The sequence below is a fragment of the Catharus ustulatus genome, chromosome 7, assembly GCF_009819885.2.
Source record: "Catharus ustulatus isolate bCatUst1 chromosome 7, bCatUst1.pri.v2, whole genome shotgun sequence".
In the NCBI taxonomy this organism is placed as follows: Eukaryota; Metazoa; Chordata; class Aves; order Passeriformes; family Turdidae; genus Catharus; species Catharus ustulatus.
Genome location: NC_046227.1, coordinates 11,927,544 through 11,943,437, shown reverse-complemented (window position 1 = coordinate 11,943,437; position 15,894 = coordinate 11,927,544). Strand labels below are relative to the sequence as shown.

Below are 15,894 nucleotides of genomic sequence, written 5' to 3'. Positions count from 1 at the left end.
AACTGAATGGGAATCCAAGGGAAGGATGTACATTCCTAAAATACACGATGTATTACTCTAAAGGCAAGGAAAAAATCTGCATTGGTGAAATCAGAGCGGATGTAAAGGAAGCATCTACAAGGACAAAGCATTCACACCTCACCTGAAAAACCTGATCATTTGTTTCTGACTCTCCTGTACCATTACAGCATTCTATGAACAAATCATTAGATCCTTCCATAGCAGTATCATGGTCAGCTCCACTTTCTTCCATTACAAGGTGACCTGAAAAGGTTATAAAAGTTGATTTTAGCCTCTTGCCAGGAGATTGCAGCAGGTGGTGTCTTTAGGTCTGTTCTTACAAATTTACTGCTACAAGTTCTAATGCTGTTGCAAGATAACAGCAAAGTTCTCAAGAAACCCCTGCGTCCTTATCAGTTTATTACTCACTGCAGAAAAATTTCAGTGTGTTGCTGCAGTACAGCTTAGCCTTTTATAGGGGACAATTTGCTTGATTTGTCACTGCATACACAGATTCAAAACACACATACACCCTCCCACCATCTTCATCTGAATATGTCCAAAAGCACTGAACTAACAACCACACATATCTAGAGAACACTTGATATTTAGGCGCATGCCAGCAGTGCTTTAGTCATCTTCCATAATCACCAGACAGAATTTGCATTATGCAACTGTCATGCAGACATCTCGAAGAAGATCAATTTGTTTTAAAGGCTTACAAGGCAGCATATACATGAAATAACATTACTATTTTTAGTCTACAGTGGTATGCTTTGGGTAGAAAAAAACCTATCAGATATGCAAAACAAAATTTGGCATTACAATGGTGAAAGACAAAAAGACAGAGCCCCCAGCACTTCAGAGATCTATCTCCTAGCCAAAGAAAACTTCAAGTTACTCAGTTGCCCATTACAAACCTTCAAACAGACAGGTAATATTGGACAGTGAATTGCCACATCCACAGCACAATGCTCTCATGCACACAGCACACCCTTTAAAGCATGGCCACTCACAAGCAACAGCACAAAATGAAAATTAACTTGGCCCCTACCTAGCAAGAGTATACATACATAAGACTACACGCATAACATACCCAACTGAACAGAAGAAAACTGAACTCCTGTAGTTTAGGTTAAGGAGGGAGAAGGGGAGTCACGATTTTCCCCTTCAGTACTTATTTTAAAGGCAGGCTGCATTATATTAGCACATGACTCCTACCAGCTGTATCTTCTTCACCACACCACGCAAGTAAATTCCTCAAGATGGACCTTCTTGGCTGTGGTATTTCAACTGTTTACAGCTTTTGTAAGGAGACTGCAACAGGCCAGAGAGTAACTTCAAAAGAACTGTACAACTCTTAAAAGCACAGGTTTATTCTGCTTTGCAAAGGTATAAAGGACACAGGCAAAGTAAATCCACATCTCCTTGGCTTTTGAAGCTGAATAAAGCATCCTGCTGATACAAACAACATTGAGAAGTTAAGCTGCTCATATGCTCAATATATTAATACTTTAATCTAAAGCAGATTTATTTTTCCATTCAATTTTCAAGTGATGACACTCCAGACCAAGTTCCAAATGAAGTTACTTCATGTTTACCAAATATTTTTGTGCTTTGGATCTGAGAACAATTATAAGATGTTTCAGTTACAATGTCTGAAGCATCTTAGCAGCAAATGAAAAAAAAAAAACAAACCCAAACCCAGAAAACTTGATTTCATCATCACTCAACCATTTCCTCAGTTCAAAGATGTAAAGAGACGGCAGTTTTGTGAAAGCAGCACATTCAGTTCCTTGAGATAAACTGAGTTTGTTCCAGATACTGATGACACATTTCTGAGCATGCTGCAACCCAACAACAGAACACAAGGACAGCTCTATGGGGACAGACCAATGACCCAGGCAGCCCAACATCCACTATCTAACCATAGTTAATAACAAAGCTCAGGGAAAAAATATCCAGCAGTAGGGTAAATACACAATGATATTTACCCAGCTTCCTTTCATAAGCAGCCCAGAAATACCCGAAATTTTATATTTGTGTTTAAAATAATCCCCGTGGTACAATTTTGCCCCATGATATTGTCTAATCACTGACGTAACCCAGGCAAACCACTGGTACACACATCACCTGGAAAATCAACTTCATGGTTTAACCATCCAGGTTTCATTAACCCAAGTGCTTGTGTGCAACCACAAACAAAAATTATTATTTTTTGTCTAAAAGAAATACACTTCTACAGAGGTGTACAAGTACATACACAGTGAATAGATCTTACAGCTGTATAAATATTGCTGACCAATTCCCCAAACAGGAGAGGTAAATCCTGTACATTTAAGTATACATACAGACATCTTGTCATGAACATTAAGTGAGCACCACAAGAATTCCCACTGTAACACCACTGTATCACACATTTAACAGCCAGCTGAAGGAGAAATGTGGAAGTTTAATGTTAGTGTACAGTGGGAACAAGAGCTGCATCCCCAAAGCACACAGGCAGTTCCCTACGCCTCAGCTTTAGCCTGAACACAACTCCACCCCCACCACCTCAGGGGCTGCTTCCCGAGCCCAGCGCTCCAGGGCCATCTCCAACACATGGGTTAGTGTATTCTAACACCACAGGTCTACTTCCCTCACCCTGCTTCCACTTGGGAAGCACTTTTCTCAAACAAAGGGAAATCGGGGGCCACTGGTGTCCTTGGTTCACCTCTACAAAGAGAGCAAGCAGCTCCAGAAGTTGCTAGCACAGGCAAACATGATAACCATAATGAGCACTGTATGCAGGGTGTTAACAGAAAATACACAGTTGAATGTTTCATCATCAATCTCTTTTGGGTTTTCTGCAAAATGTTACAGAGGTTTTATAAGGAGACTTCAGATAACTGCATAGCTTACAGCAATCCAAACACGCTGTCTGAAAAAGCTCCCTCTAAGGGCATTTCTCTACAACCATTCAGAGTGGCACAAATTCACAAGGCCGTGAATTACAGCAAAACATAACAGGGAGAAAATTAGGGCATAGTGATACTCCCCAGTAGTTACAATTAGCTTTGCCCATATGTACCAGACTTGAGATTTAGCATTATCTATCACGGAAGAGGAGACAGATACTGTTAAGGAAACAGTGAAGATCTGGGAACTCACAATTAAAAAGTTTCTCAAGTCAGTTTTTTGTAGACAACACCAATAACTGGAAAATGCACCTGTGTCTGTTTCGCTGACAAACAACGTTAGCTCTTTGAAGTACGCTAAAGAAATAGGTGAGATTTCAGTCTCACCGAACAGCAAACACTCAACACCGCCCGCTCCAACAAGCGGAGTCACCAAAACCCGAGGGCACTCCAGGAAAGCCTAGGGGCTCCCCAGAGACTGTCAAAAAGGTGGGGGAAAAAAATTACGCACAACGCAAGCACACAGCATGTCCTCACACAAGCAGCCTTCTCCCAGAGCACCAAACTCACTTACAGCTTCTTTTAAAGTCCACCGCGCGTTGGGTTTATTACTTCTAGTAGGCAGTTTATTGTGGGTGTGTCGCTTGACGCGCAGAGAAACACAACCCGAGCGGCTCTAAGCGGAGACCGCCACTCCAGCGACCCCGGGCGCCACACGGGGCGCTGCCCGGCCCGGCACAGCGCGGCCACGGGAGCCGCTCCCGCACCTGCCAGGGACCCGCACCGCGCCCCCCGCGCCGCAGCCCTCAGGAGCGCGGAGCGCGCCTCAGCCCGCGCCCGTCGCCCCCCTCGGCAGCGCAGCCCCGCGGCGGGCGCGGCGGAAGGCGCCGGCCGGGGCCCCGTCGCGGCGGCCCGGGGGGAGATGCCGGAGGCGCGTTACTCCACCTGGGCTCGGCTCCCGCAGCCCCGCCGCCATGCGCGCCTCCGCTCCGCGCACGCGCGCCCGCCCTCAGCGCGGAGCGGGGCGGGGGCGCGCGGGGGGCGCCGGGAAGGCGGCGGCGCGCGGGCTCTCGGGAGCGCGGCGGGCGCGCGGCACGCGGGCGGTGCGCGGTGCCGCGGGGGGCTCGGCCGGGGCGCGCCGCGACACGTGCTCAGTGCCGCGATCGGCGACAGCAGCGGCCGCGATGGCGCAGCTCACGGCGCGGTTCCGCACCGAGAACCGCAGGTGAGCGGCCTCCCCTGCCGGGCCGGGGCTGGGTCCGGGAGCGGGTGACGCAGAGGAGGTAACGGAGCGCTGTGCCCGCAGGTTCGCCGTGGAGGATGTGCCCTTCTCGGTGCCCGCGACCTCCGAGACCGCCGACCTCAGCCAGCTCATCAACAAGCTGCTGGCGGCAGCGCACGGTAGGTGCCGCGGCGGGGCGGCCCCGAGCCCGCAGCCCGCGTGTGCCCAGGCCGGGCCGGCCCCGCGGGGCTGTCACAGCCCGGGCCGGTCCTGCCCCGCAGCGTGGGCCTGGCCGCCTGCAGCGGGGCACTGCCGGGCTGGCTCCGAAACGCTGCGGTGCCGGCGCTGCTGCGCATCCCCGCGAGAGAGGGACCGAAGGCTGGCACACCGTGTGTGCCCGGCGCACCGGCCCGGCTGCCACACATGGCAGTGGAAGTGGTGCCCACAGCCTGGCACAAGAACTAATGGAACCAGAGGTTTGGGGTTTGTAACAGCCTTTAAAAAAACCTCATCTATTCTGGCAGTGTGAAATGGGCCGGCTAACATGGAAGTTTATCTGGGGAAAGACTTGTCCAATGTTGTTGGAAGATCCCATTTTCTGTAAGAAACTGGGTCAGTGGTATTATACCCTGCTTCTTGAAATTCTGCAAGTCGCTTTTGACCCATGACATTACAAACAATCTTGAGCAGCAAACTAGTGCACAGTGCAGTGCTTCTGCCAAAATGCAGAGCCTTTGTCATTTATGCCATTACAAAGGGAGAAATGTGAACTAAAAGTCCTTAGGATTTTCCTACTGCTGCCACAAGTGCAGGGCTCTAGCTGATGGTAACAAGTGGCAAGAGCCATACAGAATAGTCAGGAAGCAGTGCTGGGATTTGATCACATATAGCTACAGAGAAATTACAATAAGAGGCAAACAACTCTTTGAACCCCAACAGCAAATTTTCCTTCCTTTTAAATAATCCTGTGGAAGTAATGGGCTGGCCACTTAAAAATGGAAGAAGAAACCAATTGGTTGGGTGTTTTGTTCTTTTTGTCATTTGGTTTGGTTTTGGGTGGTTGTTTATGTTTGGGTCTTCTTAAAACTCTTCCTGGCTCTATTTTCCTGACCCAGTCACAAAATGATGCCATTCTTGATGGTATCAAATAAATAGTGACACCTGAACATTGATTTTTTTTTGCAATTTGTTTCAGAGGATCACAAGTATGTGGAATTTGACTTCCTTATCAATGGCCAGTTCTTGCGATTGCCGCTGGTCACACACATGGAAATGGAAAATATTTCCACAGTAAGTCATACTCAGTGTCTCCCGTTCTTGGACAGTAGAACAGACTTAGCCAGTTTACTTGAATCTGATTTAAATACTACACTGTCAGCTAGGTAGATTTCGCGTCTCTGTTTCATTTCTTTTCTGACTTTCCCATGAGAATTCCCTATATTTTTAAATCCATTATGAACTGCAGTGATTAGAGACTACAGACAGAGCAGTGCAAGGAATGTTGTCCAATCTGTTGTTTGTGTACAGTTCAGAGAGGAAATTCGTCTCTTACTCAGTTCATCATTAATACATTTTTATCTCTTATGGGGGAATAATGTAGATGTTTAATATTACCTCTAGAAAATGTTGAAAGTGTTTTAGACACCAGTTTTGTATTAGTGAATATAGAAGGAGAGGAATGTAAGAAGAGTGAAATCACTTGCTTTTACTTCCAGCATGCTATTAGTAGTTTGATAAAAAATATGGAAAGCAATGTAATTCACACTTTTTTCCTAAATTCTTCAGTTCTACTGATGTGGCACAGGACTTGGATACCAAGACCTTTGCTCAATAAACTTGTATTTGTGCCACACTACTGTTAAATCTTACTGTTAGTGGTTAAAAAAAACAAAACCACACTACATCGCTAAATAAGTGTTTTGTCTGTGAGCTCAGGAAGAAGTGGTGGAAATAGAGTATGTGGAGAAATACATGGCCCCTCAGCCAGAGGAATGCATCTTCCATGACGACTGGATCAGTTCTGTTCAAGCCACTGAAGAATGGTACCACACTAAGCCAGTTCTAAGTTTTGTCTTGCTTATTCATGTTCCTTTGTGGTATCAAATAGAGCGCTATTCTGTCTTTAATAATCCCTTGGGTGGGTTTTTCCCCCCCTCTTTATTTTTTTTTTAATAACTTCTCAAGTCAGTCATCTACTGTCATCTTTTGTAAGGAGTCTGCTGGTTACACTGTCACGTCACTACATGATAGTGACTTTAACATAGGTAGAAAACAGAGAGAGACAGTGAATTTGAGATATTGCTTATACAAATGAACAAAACAAATGCTGTTTAGTATCCTTTTTCTTAGAGGAAAGCAAGTTTTCCTCATCTCTCTTTTTTGCTTAAACCCTTGACTTCCCCTTAGCAACAAAGACAATGGCATATCTTTCTGCAGAGATTTTCCTGAAAAAAGCCAGAGGCATAATTGGAGGCCTTTTTCTACTGTGTTTTCACATTCATTTTCCAATCAGCTAGGTAATGGTAATATATTAAGTAGAGATTTGAAAATCCTTTGAGAACCTCTGGCAACATACTAGAACAAACAAATTAAGTTTCAAATGGTGTAAATTATCTAAGGGATCTTAAGTCCCATAGACCAGGACATGTAGTACCTTCCCTGCTTGTCTTTCTAGCCTGTACTCTTGGCCTCCCAGCTGCGAGGCTTCCATGAAGCTTTGCTCTGTAGCAAAAAGGTATTTTTTCCTTTTCAGGCTATTTATTTTAAACCAGTTACTGTGCTGATAGTTTTCCAAGTTTATGGTTGAGGCTTTATTTCATAAAAACATTTGTTGGTCTTAAAGCCAATGATGTTTGTAATGCTGTACCATGTAGGATATTGACTGGCTGCTACGATCAGACTGCTCGGATCTGGTCTGTGGAAGGAAAATCCATCATGACCATAGCTGGTCACACAGAAGTAGTGAAGGATGTGGCATGGGTGAAGCAAGGTCAGTACATATAGGAGGGGAATAGTAGTAGTTTGATTTACTGGGGGAGAAACATTAGCATTCCTTAACTATGAATATTTAATTATTTAAATGTAATTATTTCAGTCTCTGTGAGTGATGTAGAAATGAAGTCATGGTGTGCATAAAGTAGTCCTTTGACAATAACAAATACAGTTATTTTAAGAGGACTGTTGTCTAACCACCTTGCAGTCTCCATTAGCAAATACTGGTGTGTATGTAGTTAATTGTACTGGCAGGGTAACATGATGTAAACTGAACCACATACGAGTTGCTGTCTATCTGCTGTTTCTCCTAGGATTAGAATAGTTATTTATAAAGACTTCAGAAAGCTGAGTTGGGTGTGACTGTAACTTTTTTCTTCCTCAGATAGTTTATCATGCCTGTTACTCAGTGCTTCCATGGACCAAACTGTCCTGCTCTGGGAGTGGAACGTGGAGAAAAACAAAGTGAAAGCCCTTCACTGCTGCAGGGGACACGCTGGCAGCGTTGAGTCTGTGGCTGTTGATTGTACGAGAACCAAAGTGAGTGGCTTCTGGAAAGAAACCTTTGTGTTTTGCAATTTAGCAGCCTGCACCTCAAAAATCGTGGTTTTGTCCTTGTATGGATATTCATCATGGTTTTATGGCATGGTGATAATTTTTTCAGTCTTCTTAAAAGTGGTGGTTATTGAGAATTTGTAGTGTTACATCAATTCTATGGCATAGAATCACAAAACCATTTAGTTTAGAAAACAAGTTAAAATTTAAGTGTACTTTAAATGCATGAGAACCTTTTTTTCAAATTTGAACTAAATTTTCCCAGTGGTTTTGGTGGGAAAAAAATTTCCAGAGTTCTTGGAAGAAGCAGGTGGCAAATAGGTTATTTCCCTTCACCCAGGAATTCAACTGGAGCACTCCCACCAAAGGTGGAATCATTGCTTCCAGCTTGACTCAATATCAGACAGGTTAAAGTCAAACATTTTGGTGCTGAAGGAAATAGGTATTTTGTAGATATTTTTCCTACAAAGGAAGTAAAAATAATAATTTGATGTATACCAAACATTTTTGGGAGGATTTTAGGAGCCCAGCACTGTTATTTGTGTATTATAACCCATTGGTTATTTTTCAAGCAAGTCTCCCTTCCAAGGTCTATGTGGATCAACATTTAACAAAATGTTTCTGTTCATACAGTTCTGCAGTGGATCCTGGGATAAGATGTTAAAGATCTGGTCTGCAGGTAAGATGTAAGTTTGTAAAGCTATACATCACTATGCTGAGTTACTGGTTTGGTCAATTACACCATTTCACATCTTACTATCACCTGCATGATGGTTGTAGGCACCATAAATATGGGGATTTGCTTAATTACTTACATGGAGATGGAATTCAAAAGCCTGTAGCTCAAGTCTGCCTGTCTTCTGTCCCAGTACCCACAGATGAAGAGGACGAAATGGAAGAAGCAGCTAACAGACCACGGAAAAAGCAGAAAACTGAACAGCTGGGACTAACAAGGGTAAGATGAGCTCTGGGTTTGTTCAGGATTTTTCTTTAGAAGTGTAGCCCCAACAGATAATTTCTCTTTGCTAAAGGTGACTTTAAAACTTCTGCTGGTATGTCAGGATAATCAGACTTTTTTATTTGTTGAAATAATATATTTTTTTTGATAACTTACTCAAATCTGTAACCATTAAATTCTAGACTCCCCTGGCAACCCTCTCTGGCCACACAGAAGCCATCTCCTCTGTGCTGTGGTTAGATGCTGAAGAAATTTGTAGTGCATCGTGGGACCACACCATTAAACTCTGGGATGCTGAGACTGGAGATCTCAAATCAACTTTGGTGAGATCATTATACTCCAGCTGTAGGTTCAGCTGAAGTTGAGCTCAGAGAAAAAGAAAGAACTGTGTAAAATAGCTCCTGTCTTAAAGTTATTCTTTTCTTTATTGACAGACAGGAAACAAAGTGTTTAATTCTGTCTCCTACTCACCCCTGTGTCGACGTCTTGCATCAGGGAGCACTGACAGACATATCAGACTATGGGATCCTCGCAGCAAAGGTGAGCTTAAACATGCACAGTTTCAAAGATGTTCTTCAAAAGCAGAACTTTGTCCTGTCAAGAGACATTTCACAAACTTTTCTGGCCCCTCTGCTTGAAATGAGCCATTTGGAGGCTTTTATTAAATACAAAGCTTACAGCTATTTTCTGAATTCTGATGCAAGACTTATTTTAATTCCTTATCTAATGATTCAGAAGTTTGTTTTTTTTAAACTTACTAGTGAATGTTCAACTGTGCAGTTGCAGAATGGATTATTTTTGGTAAGGTTCAGACTAAGGCTGGTCTAATAATCATTAAACAGTAGTTGCTTGGACATGGTACTGTGTTTCATAAACAGATGGAATTACAGATACTATGACTAAGCCTACCAGATTTATTTTCACAGACACATTTCATAGAATGGTCTGGGTTGGAAGGGACTTTAAAGATCATCTAGTTCCAACCCTCCCATCCTGGGCAGGGACTCCTTCCACCAGAGCAGATTGCTTGGAGTGCCACCCAGCCTGGCCTCGAATACATCTTTTTTGTAGGCTCTGTTCAGGTACTGGAAGGCTACAATTATTAAATAACATTTACTTGTTCAGCTTCTGTAAATCTAATTTTAAGTTCACTAGCATATTACATGTTGTTAATAAAAGCAAATTTTTTCGTTTAGTTTAAAGAAAAAAATCTTTGAAAAGGAAGTTTAGCGACAAGAAAATACATTTTAAGGGGTTTTGTGTTGGTTTTTTTTTTTGTTCAGTTTGGTTTGTTTCTTTGGATTTTTTTCCTTCCCCAGAACTTGCGTGGCTTACCTTGAACTGCATTCACACCAAATTTTGTACACATCTTCAAAGTGCTGTTTTCAGCATCTGCTGATGTCTATTTTTTCCTCTTTCTATTCAGATGGCTCCTTGGTTCTCCTGTCTCTGACTTCTCACACAGGCTGGGTGACATCTGTGAAGTGGTCACCTACCCACGAGCATCAGCTAATCTCTGGTTCTCTGGACAACATTGTGAAGCTTTGGGACACAAGGAGGTAAAATAAACCTGTGTTTGTTGCTGTTCAAAGGCATGTAAGCTTACAGGGTGAGCTACCTCTCATGAAATAGCAAAACCAGTCAGACACATTCAGTGGAAACACCTGTGGCATTTGTGAAAACCTTCTAGGTTTTGGAAGCCAAGCAGATAATAAAAGGGAGAAAAATACTTGCAGTCTACCACAGGGCTGGAAAACATGCTTCTACACATGGAAGGAGGAAGCTATAATAAATTCTTCCTAACAACTGATTGAATTTCAGTCCTGAAGTTGTTTACAAGCAGATGAAAAATGTAGCTGCTTTTCTCTTTGGGGATGTAGGATAATAGTAATATGATTGGCTCTGGGGAAAGCAGAGGAAGCATCACAGATGGTCAATGTCTGAACTTTCTCAAAGTGTTTGTAATTGCTTGATCACATCTGTTTGATAGCCTTGGGATAGCATTTCTCTCTGGGACCAGTTGTTGTCTGTGATTGCTCACATAACTTCAAACCTGTTTTTCCTAGTTGCAAAGCTCCTCTGTATGACTTGGCTGCTCATGAAGACAAGGTTTTGTGTGTGGACTGGACAGAAGCAGGGGTAAGAATCTGAAGAGCTAGTTACCTGATTTATACACATAGTGTTAGGAAGAGAGCTAAAAGCAGTCACAGGCTGTTGCTTCCTTATGCTTAAAGCTAGAGGAGAACAGGCAGTTGTAGTAGTGCTGTGTTTGATGTTTGATGTCTGGTAGTGCCTGGTGTCACAGGCAGTGGAGCATGTCCCCACACTCTGCAAAGGGGAATGGAGGGAGCAGGAGCTCTGTGGCTTTAACTAAGCATTATAATAGTATTCCAAACAAGGAGAGATGAGAACAGCACTGCACTTTACTCAGAAAACACATGTTCCAGGGTAGTCTTCTGCCACTGGGACTAAAAAAGTAAAGCTGCTGGGGCGTGGCAGTACCTGTAAATGTGGGACACTGTAACCCTTTATAGCAAGCTGTTCTGCTACTGTACTGGTACACATATATTTAAAATTACCAAAAACCGCCGTTCTGTGAATGTTTCAAGATGCTCAGTGTGGCTCCTGTTCACTGTAAAAGTCAGGAAAAGCTTTGGTAGCTTTCCTACACAAGTGTCATTTCACAATTTTAAGAGGAGAGTAAGAGACAAAGTTGCTTCTGCACTTTAATTCTAAGTTTAACTGCATTAACAGTTCATTATTCACTACTACATTTTATAAAGTAAAGAAAAAATGAGTCCTTAACATTTGTGCACTTACTTTGCTTAGTTCTGATATTAATCAGCTTCCTTTTCTCACCAGTTGTTACTGAGTGGAGGAGCAGACAACAAACTATATTGCTACAGATACCCAGCTACAGCCTCTGATGTTGGGGCATGAAGGTCAACAGCCAGAAGACTGTTTTAAAAAAAAAAAGATTTTTGCAGCAGTTGCTCTCTATTAGCATCTCTACACAATCAACTTCCAAAGAAAGGAGGAATTTGTTACTCAGAGAGCTGTTCCTGGTTTTGTATTGGTAACCTATATCCATATTTGTCACAGAAAAATAGCAAAGCACAAATGGGATTCATGTGAAACAAAGCAAAGGTCATTTCCTCCCTTTTGATGGCTTTGAATTGATGTCTTTTAAAATTAATATTTGGATAGCCCTTTTAAAAAGAAGTAAACCGTTTGCTGATACTTAGAGAAAAAGTGCTCACTGACTAAATTATTTTTTGAGTTTACCTGCTTTCCATTGGGAAAAAAAATAAAGCTTTTATCAACAGTTCATGGGTTTAGTGTGTCATTTCAGATAAAAATTAGATTTCAGCTCTCCTCTCAATCTGGCTGATAGCAGTTCTTATGATTTAGTCCTTACTTAAGAACCCAGGCTTCTTTCTAGGATGAAGACTTGGTATGTGTGCAGTGAAAGTAGCATGATATAGAGGGACTTGACAGATTTACTGGCAGATGAAATTCCGTATTTTAGGAGCTCATAAATTTGGGCTGTAGATTATAAGAATGCCTGCCATGTACCACAGTACTTGTGTTGCAGTACCACTAACGTGGTGTCTTCGTCCTAAAAGCAGATGTATAAAAAATGGTGGATCACACAGAGAAGGCAAAAGTAGAAGTAATTTGTTCTTAGAAAGAACAGATAGAAAAAGTTGCAATAGCTTTTAGGTTGAGAGAGGATAAACACTATTCAAACATGCTCAATTTCCCTGCTGGTGGTTTTGCTTTGAGTTCAGCATTCAAATGAAAAAGCTGTAACTGCAGCTTGTTGGACTACATACATGTGATGTTAAACCAGCTCTGTTAAACTATGTGGACACCACACTTGAATATCCTCACCAATGTCTTGGCTTTCAATCAGTGTAACACCTGTGCAGCACTAACTAGCCAAATGCTTAAATTAATTTTTCTTTGAAGAGAGATCTCTGTCCTCCAGGTTTATAATACAGACATATATTATATACAGACTATATATGTGTACTACATATATAGTTCTGAGTAAGGAGTTTCAAGAAATATCAAAGGGCAAAAACTGGTGAAAAGGGCAAAGGACAGGGGAAGGATCTCTGATCCCTTTGCAAGTGAAGTACTGCAACTAACAACTTCTATGTCTAAAGACTCATGAATGCAAGGTAAGTAACCTCAATATGGTTTTCTTGCCTTCCCAGAAAGATTTACAACTTTTTAAAAAGATCATATCACTTGAAGAATTAGCTTATCTTAGACTAATATTTACACTCAAGAAAACCCAGCTGGCATTAGTTGTTTCAGTTTCCCAGTGAATCCATCAGATCTACTGTCACCTGTAATAAATACACAATGTATCTAAGAAGGTAGCTTTTGATAGACCACAGTGAAAAGCAGGAGCATTTTTATACCCTCCTCTTGCCTGGAAAAGTACTGTGGCAAAGGAACAGAAAAAGAAGGAACTACGTGAACCATAGTAACATGAAGTGATACCTGTGTAAGTGCAACATATTTTTGGAATATATCTGTATTAGCACTGTCCATAAATTATCCTGAAACCAATACATTTTACATTTGACTAACAGTTCTTTGGATAATCTGTAATCTAAATAAAATGTTTTAATAAGACTTTCCTTTCAAACACACATTCCATTTAAAATAATCATGTGAAATTACAATGGTCAACATGAGTTGATTTTAAAATACAGAAGAACTGAATCAAAAATACAATAATCTAGAATCAAGGTGCTGATGGGTGACTCATAAAAAACTTTTTTTTTCCTCCACTAAAAACCATTTCTGCATATTCCTAGTGCCCTAGTAGCATAATGCAAGAAGAATTTTTATGTACTAATTGCCAATTTTGCTTAAACATAAAAGTGATACTACAAGTGAGGGGAATAAAGACAATAATCAGCTACTGCACAATTGACCTATATTTGTTTTTTTTATTGATGGGAGCTGGGGGTTGGTTTGTTTTTGAGAGGCAGTGCAATAGACATGATTCTATCCCTGTCTTTTCATTCTACACTGACACCTGACATAAACTGCCCCCCAGCACATGTGTGCTGCCTCTAAACACAGTTCAAACATCACCATGCATTCAGACACACATTAAAAGCATTGGTTCACGACAAGGGTTCACCTGCTTGGTCCCTGGCTTAGTGTCACACTTGCATTTTCTGTTCCTGTGTTTCCTTTTACCCAGCTGGTTCTTGCTTTGAGAATTTTGTCTTTGCTTCCGGATAGTTGCCATCCCTTCCCTACAGCCAGCCTTGGCAGAGCACTGGTTTTCTCTCTTGTTGGCATTTGGTTAATTTTTCTGAATCTCAGTCTTCTCTCAACTGGGAGATTGAATTAAAAACAAGGGAAGGAGCAAGGAAACAGTAAATATTCCAGTGACACAGTAAATATTCCAGTATGGTTATGAGTTTGGGCCAGCAATGGAGATCTCCAGCCAGTGCTGCTCTGCATGTCCCTTTCAACCTACATTCCAGAGCCTGGGGTGAGGTTTGGCCTTAGTCAAGATAAACTTACTGAAGTTTTAATTGGTTTTGTATAGGCTGATAAATTTCCAGGAAAAACTCAACATGCTCCTCTGGATTTTAGCATGCATACCTTAGGAAACAGATCTAACCACATATGCTTAAAGTGACTTCCACAATTTAAACAAAATGTTTCAGCAAGATTGGAAGAAAACACAAAGATAAAGGAATACACTCCTGAGGTATGAGGTTTTCTCCTGAATTTTCTGACATTTCTGCAACAGAAAGCACTAGATAGGCACATGCACAGATTCCCCAAAGGAAAAAATAGACTTCTGTTATATTCTCAAGTTGATTTAGATCTTGTTAATTATCAACTTGTTACTTAAATATGGCTACAACTTGAAGAATTCCAGAATTTTTAACGTTTTTCTCATTACTGAATTAATGGAGGGTACAAATTATCTCCAAAATTGTGTGATGATAAACATGATTCTTAAAAAAGCAAACAACCCCTCCAAACAACAATAAACAAACAAACAAACAAAAGTCCCAAACAAGTAGTGGATATGATTTAGGCTGATCTGTTCCATGACCTCTCTGAAATTTCAGTATGTGCTTTTTTCTCTTGCTGCAGGGAAGGCAAGAGGTTTTATCAGAATAAAACTTTATGACAACTAGGTCAATACACTTCAGATTTTTATTCTGTCAGAATGGGGCTGCTCAGCTGGCCCTGACACACCCCAGTCCAGGGGTAAATGCAGTTTATGGATTAACACCCTGCCTGAATTCAAGAAGCACAAGGCTACAGTGACCTGCAGATACTTCATTGGCTAATTACAAACTGTAGTAGCTTACATTGCAATTTATAATGCCAAGAAAAGTCCAATCAAGTTTGAATCGCCAATTTTGTTTGATGTAAGCTCATTGGGAGACATCTCAAATTACAGGCAAAACTTGGGTTGAAATTAATTGTCATGAAAACCAATTTCAATTGTCCTGTAAATTGCATGAAATAAGTGACTTTTCAGCTGCCAGTGAGAAGCTGGCTAAGTCTGGTCTAGGAAATACAGCTGCTCAGTCTGGATGAGTCTGTCGAGCCATCCAATTCAAGACATGTACTGTAGGGAATGCTGAAAACATCACTCAAACCACAAAAATGTAAATTTGTGTAGCAATTTCAAAAATATTCATACTTGAAACTTCAAAATGTTTACTTTCCTTATCTTGGCAATCTATTCCATTGGACAACTAGCAGCCTGTGACCAACTGGGGATCCTGGTGGAAAAACACTGTAGAACTAAATAAACATTGAAATAAATGCTCTGTGATTAGTACTTACATTTTCAGCCTATAATGTATAATTTAAGCAAAGACATTTCTTTACATGTTTGAAATGACCTCTGGATGCACACCAGAACTCACAGAAAGCTGTGTGTAGAAACACGATAAGCCAGTTACAGCAAAACATCACAGTAATCTATACTGCTTATCCAAAAGAGCCTCTCCATCACACTTCCTACTGTCTATGGTCTATAAATTTAGAAAAGGGAAGTACTGATCTTCAGTCAGACCACAGCTGTTCTAAACTGCGTGTGAAAGACAGCTGAAATCCCTTGGAAGAGCCTTCAGGAAATGCTCAGTGAATTCATTCCTCTCCTTTAACTCTCTCTCTACCCCATTTCATGAAAACTATTCAAGTCTGTTACATACACATGCACAAACTAGAAGTCTCTCACAGATTTCTGCTCCCAAGACAGGTCA

The 15,894-nt window shown here is 41.6% G+C and overlaps 2 protein-coding genes across 9 annotated transcripts in view; one reads left to right on the top strand and one right to left on the bottom strand.

The window, feature by feature from the left end:
- LOC116998731 (calcium-responsive transcription factor-like) overlaps positions 1-3,897 on the bottom strand; it is a 32,889-nt gene extending 28,992 nt beyond the window's left edge. For 4 of the 8 annotated variants that reach the window (XM_033064767.2, XM_033064762.2, XM_033064769.2 and 1 more), the window contains exon 1: positions 143-3,649. The gene's annotated coding sequence lies outside the window, so the exon portion shown is untranslated. Of the gene's footprint in view, positions 1-142; positions 3,748-3,842 lie in introns of those variants that run through there. The other 4 variants (XM_033064765.2, XM_033064766.2, XM_033064764.2 and 1 more) reach the window with 4 other exon arrangements.
- A 34-nt stretch (positions 3,898-3,931) lies between these two features.
- Positions 3,932-11,951, top strand: LOC116999040 (ribosome biogenesis protein WDR12). The gene is made up of 13 exons (XM_033065353.2): positions 3,932-4,122; positions 4,204-4,298; positions 5,315-5,409; positions 6,055-6,161; positions 6,993-7,108; positions 7,496-7,650; positions 8,299-8,344; positions 8,535-8,620; positions 8,806-8,946; positions 9,058-9,163; positions 10,050-10,182; positions 10,690-10,762; positions 11,486-11,951. The coding sequence occupies exons 1-13, from the start codon at positions 4,082-4,084 to the stop codon at positions 11,561-11,563; spliced, it is 1,272 nt and encodes a 423-aa protein (XP_032921244.1). The 5' UTR covers positions 3,932-4,081; the 3' UTR covers positions 11,564-11,951.
- Positions 11,952-15,894: the final 3,943 nt, after the last annotated feature.

What these genes read in the sequence shown, in the direction of transcription:
- LOC116999040 (XM_033065353.2), top strand. Translation starts at nt 4,082, where the DNA reads ATGGCGCAGCTCACGGCGCGGTTCCGCACCGAGAACCGCAG. An exon ending in GTTCAAGCCACTGAAGAATG is followed by an intron (nt 6,162 to 6,992) that starts GTACCACACTAA and finishes TGTACCATGTAG; the next exon opens with GATATTGACTGGCTGCTACG. An exon ending in TGGACTGGACAGAAGCAGGG is followed by an intron (nt 10,763 to 11,485) that starts GTAAGAATCTGA and finishes TTTTCTCACCAG; the next exon opens with TTGTTACTGAGTGGAGGAGC.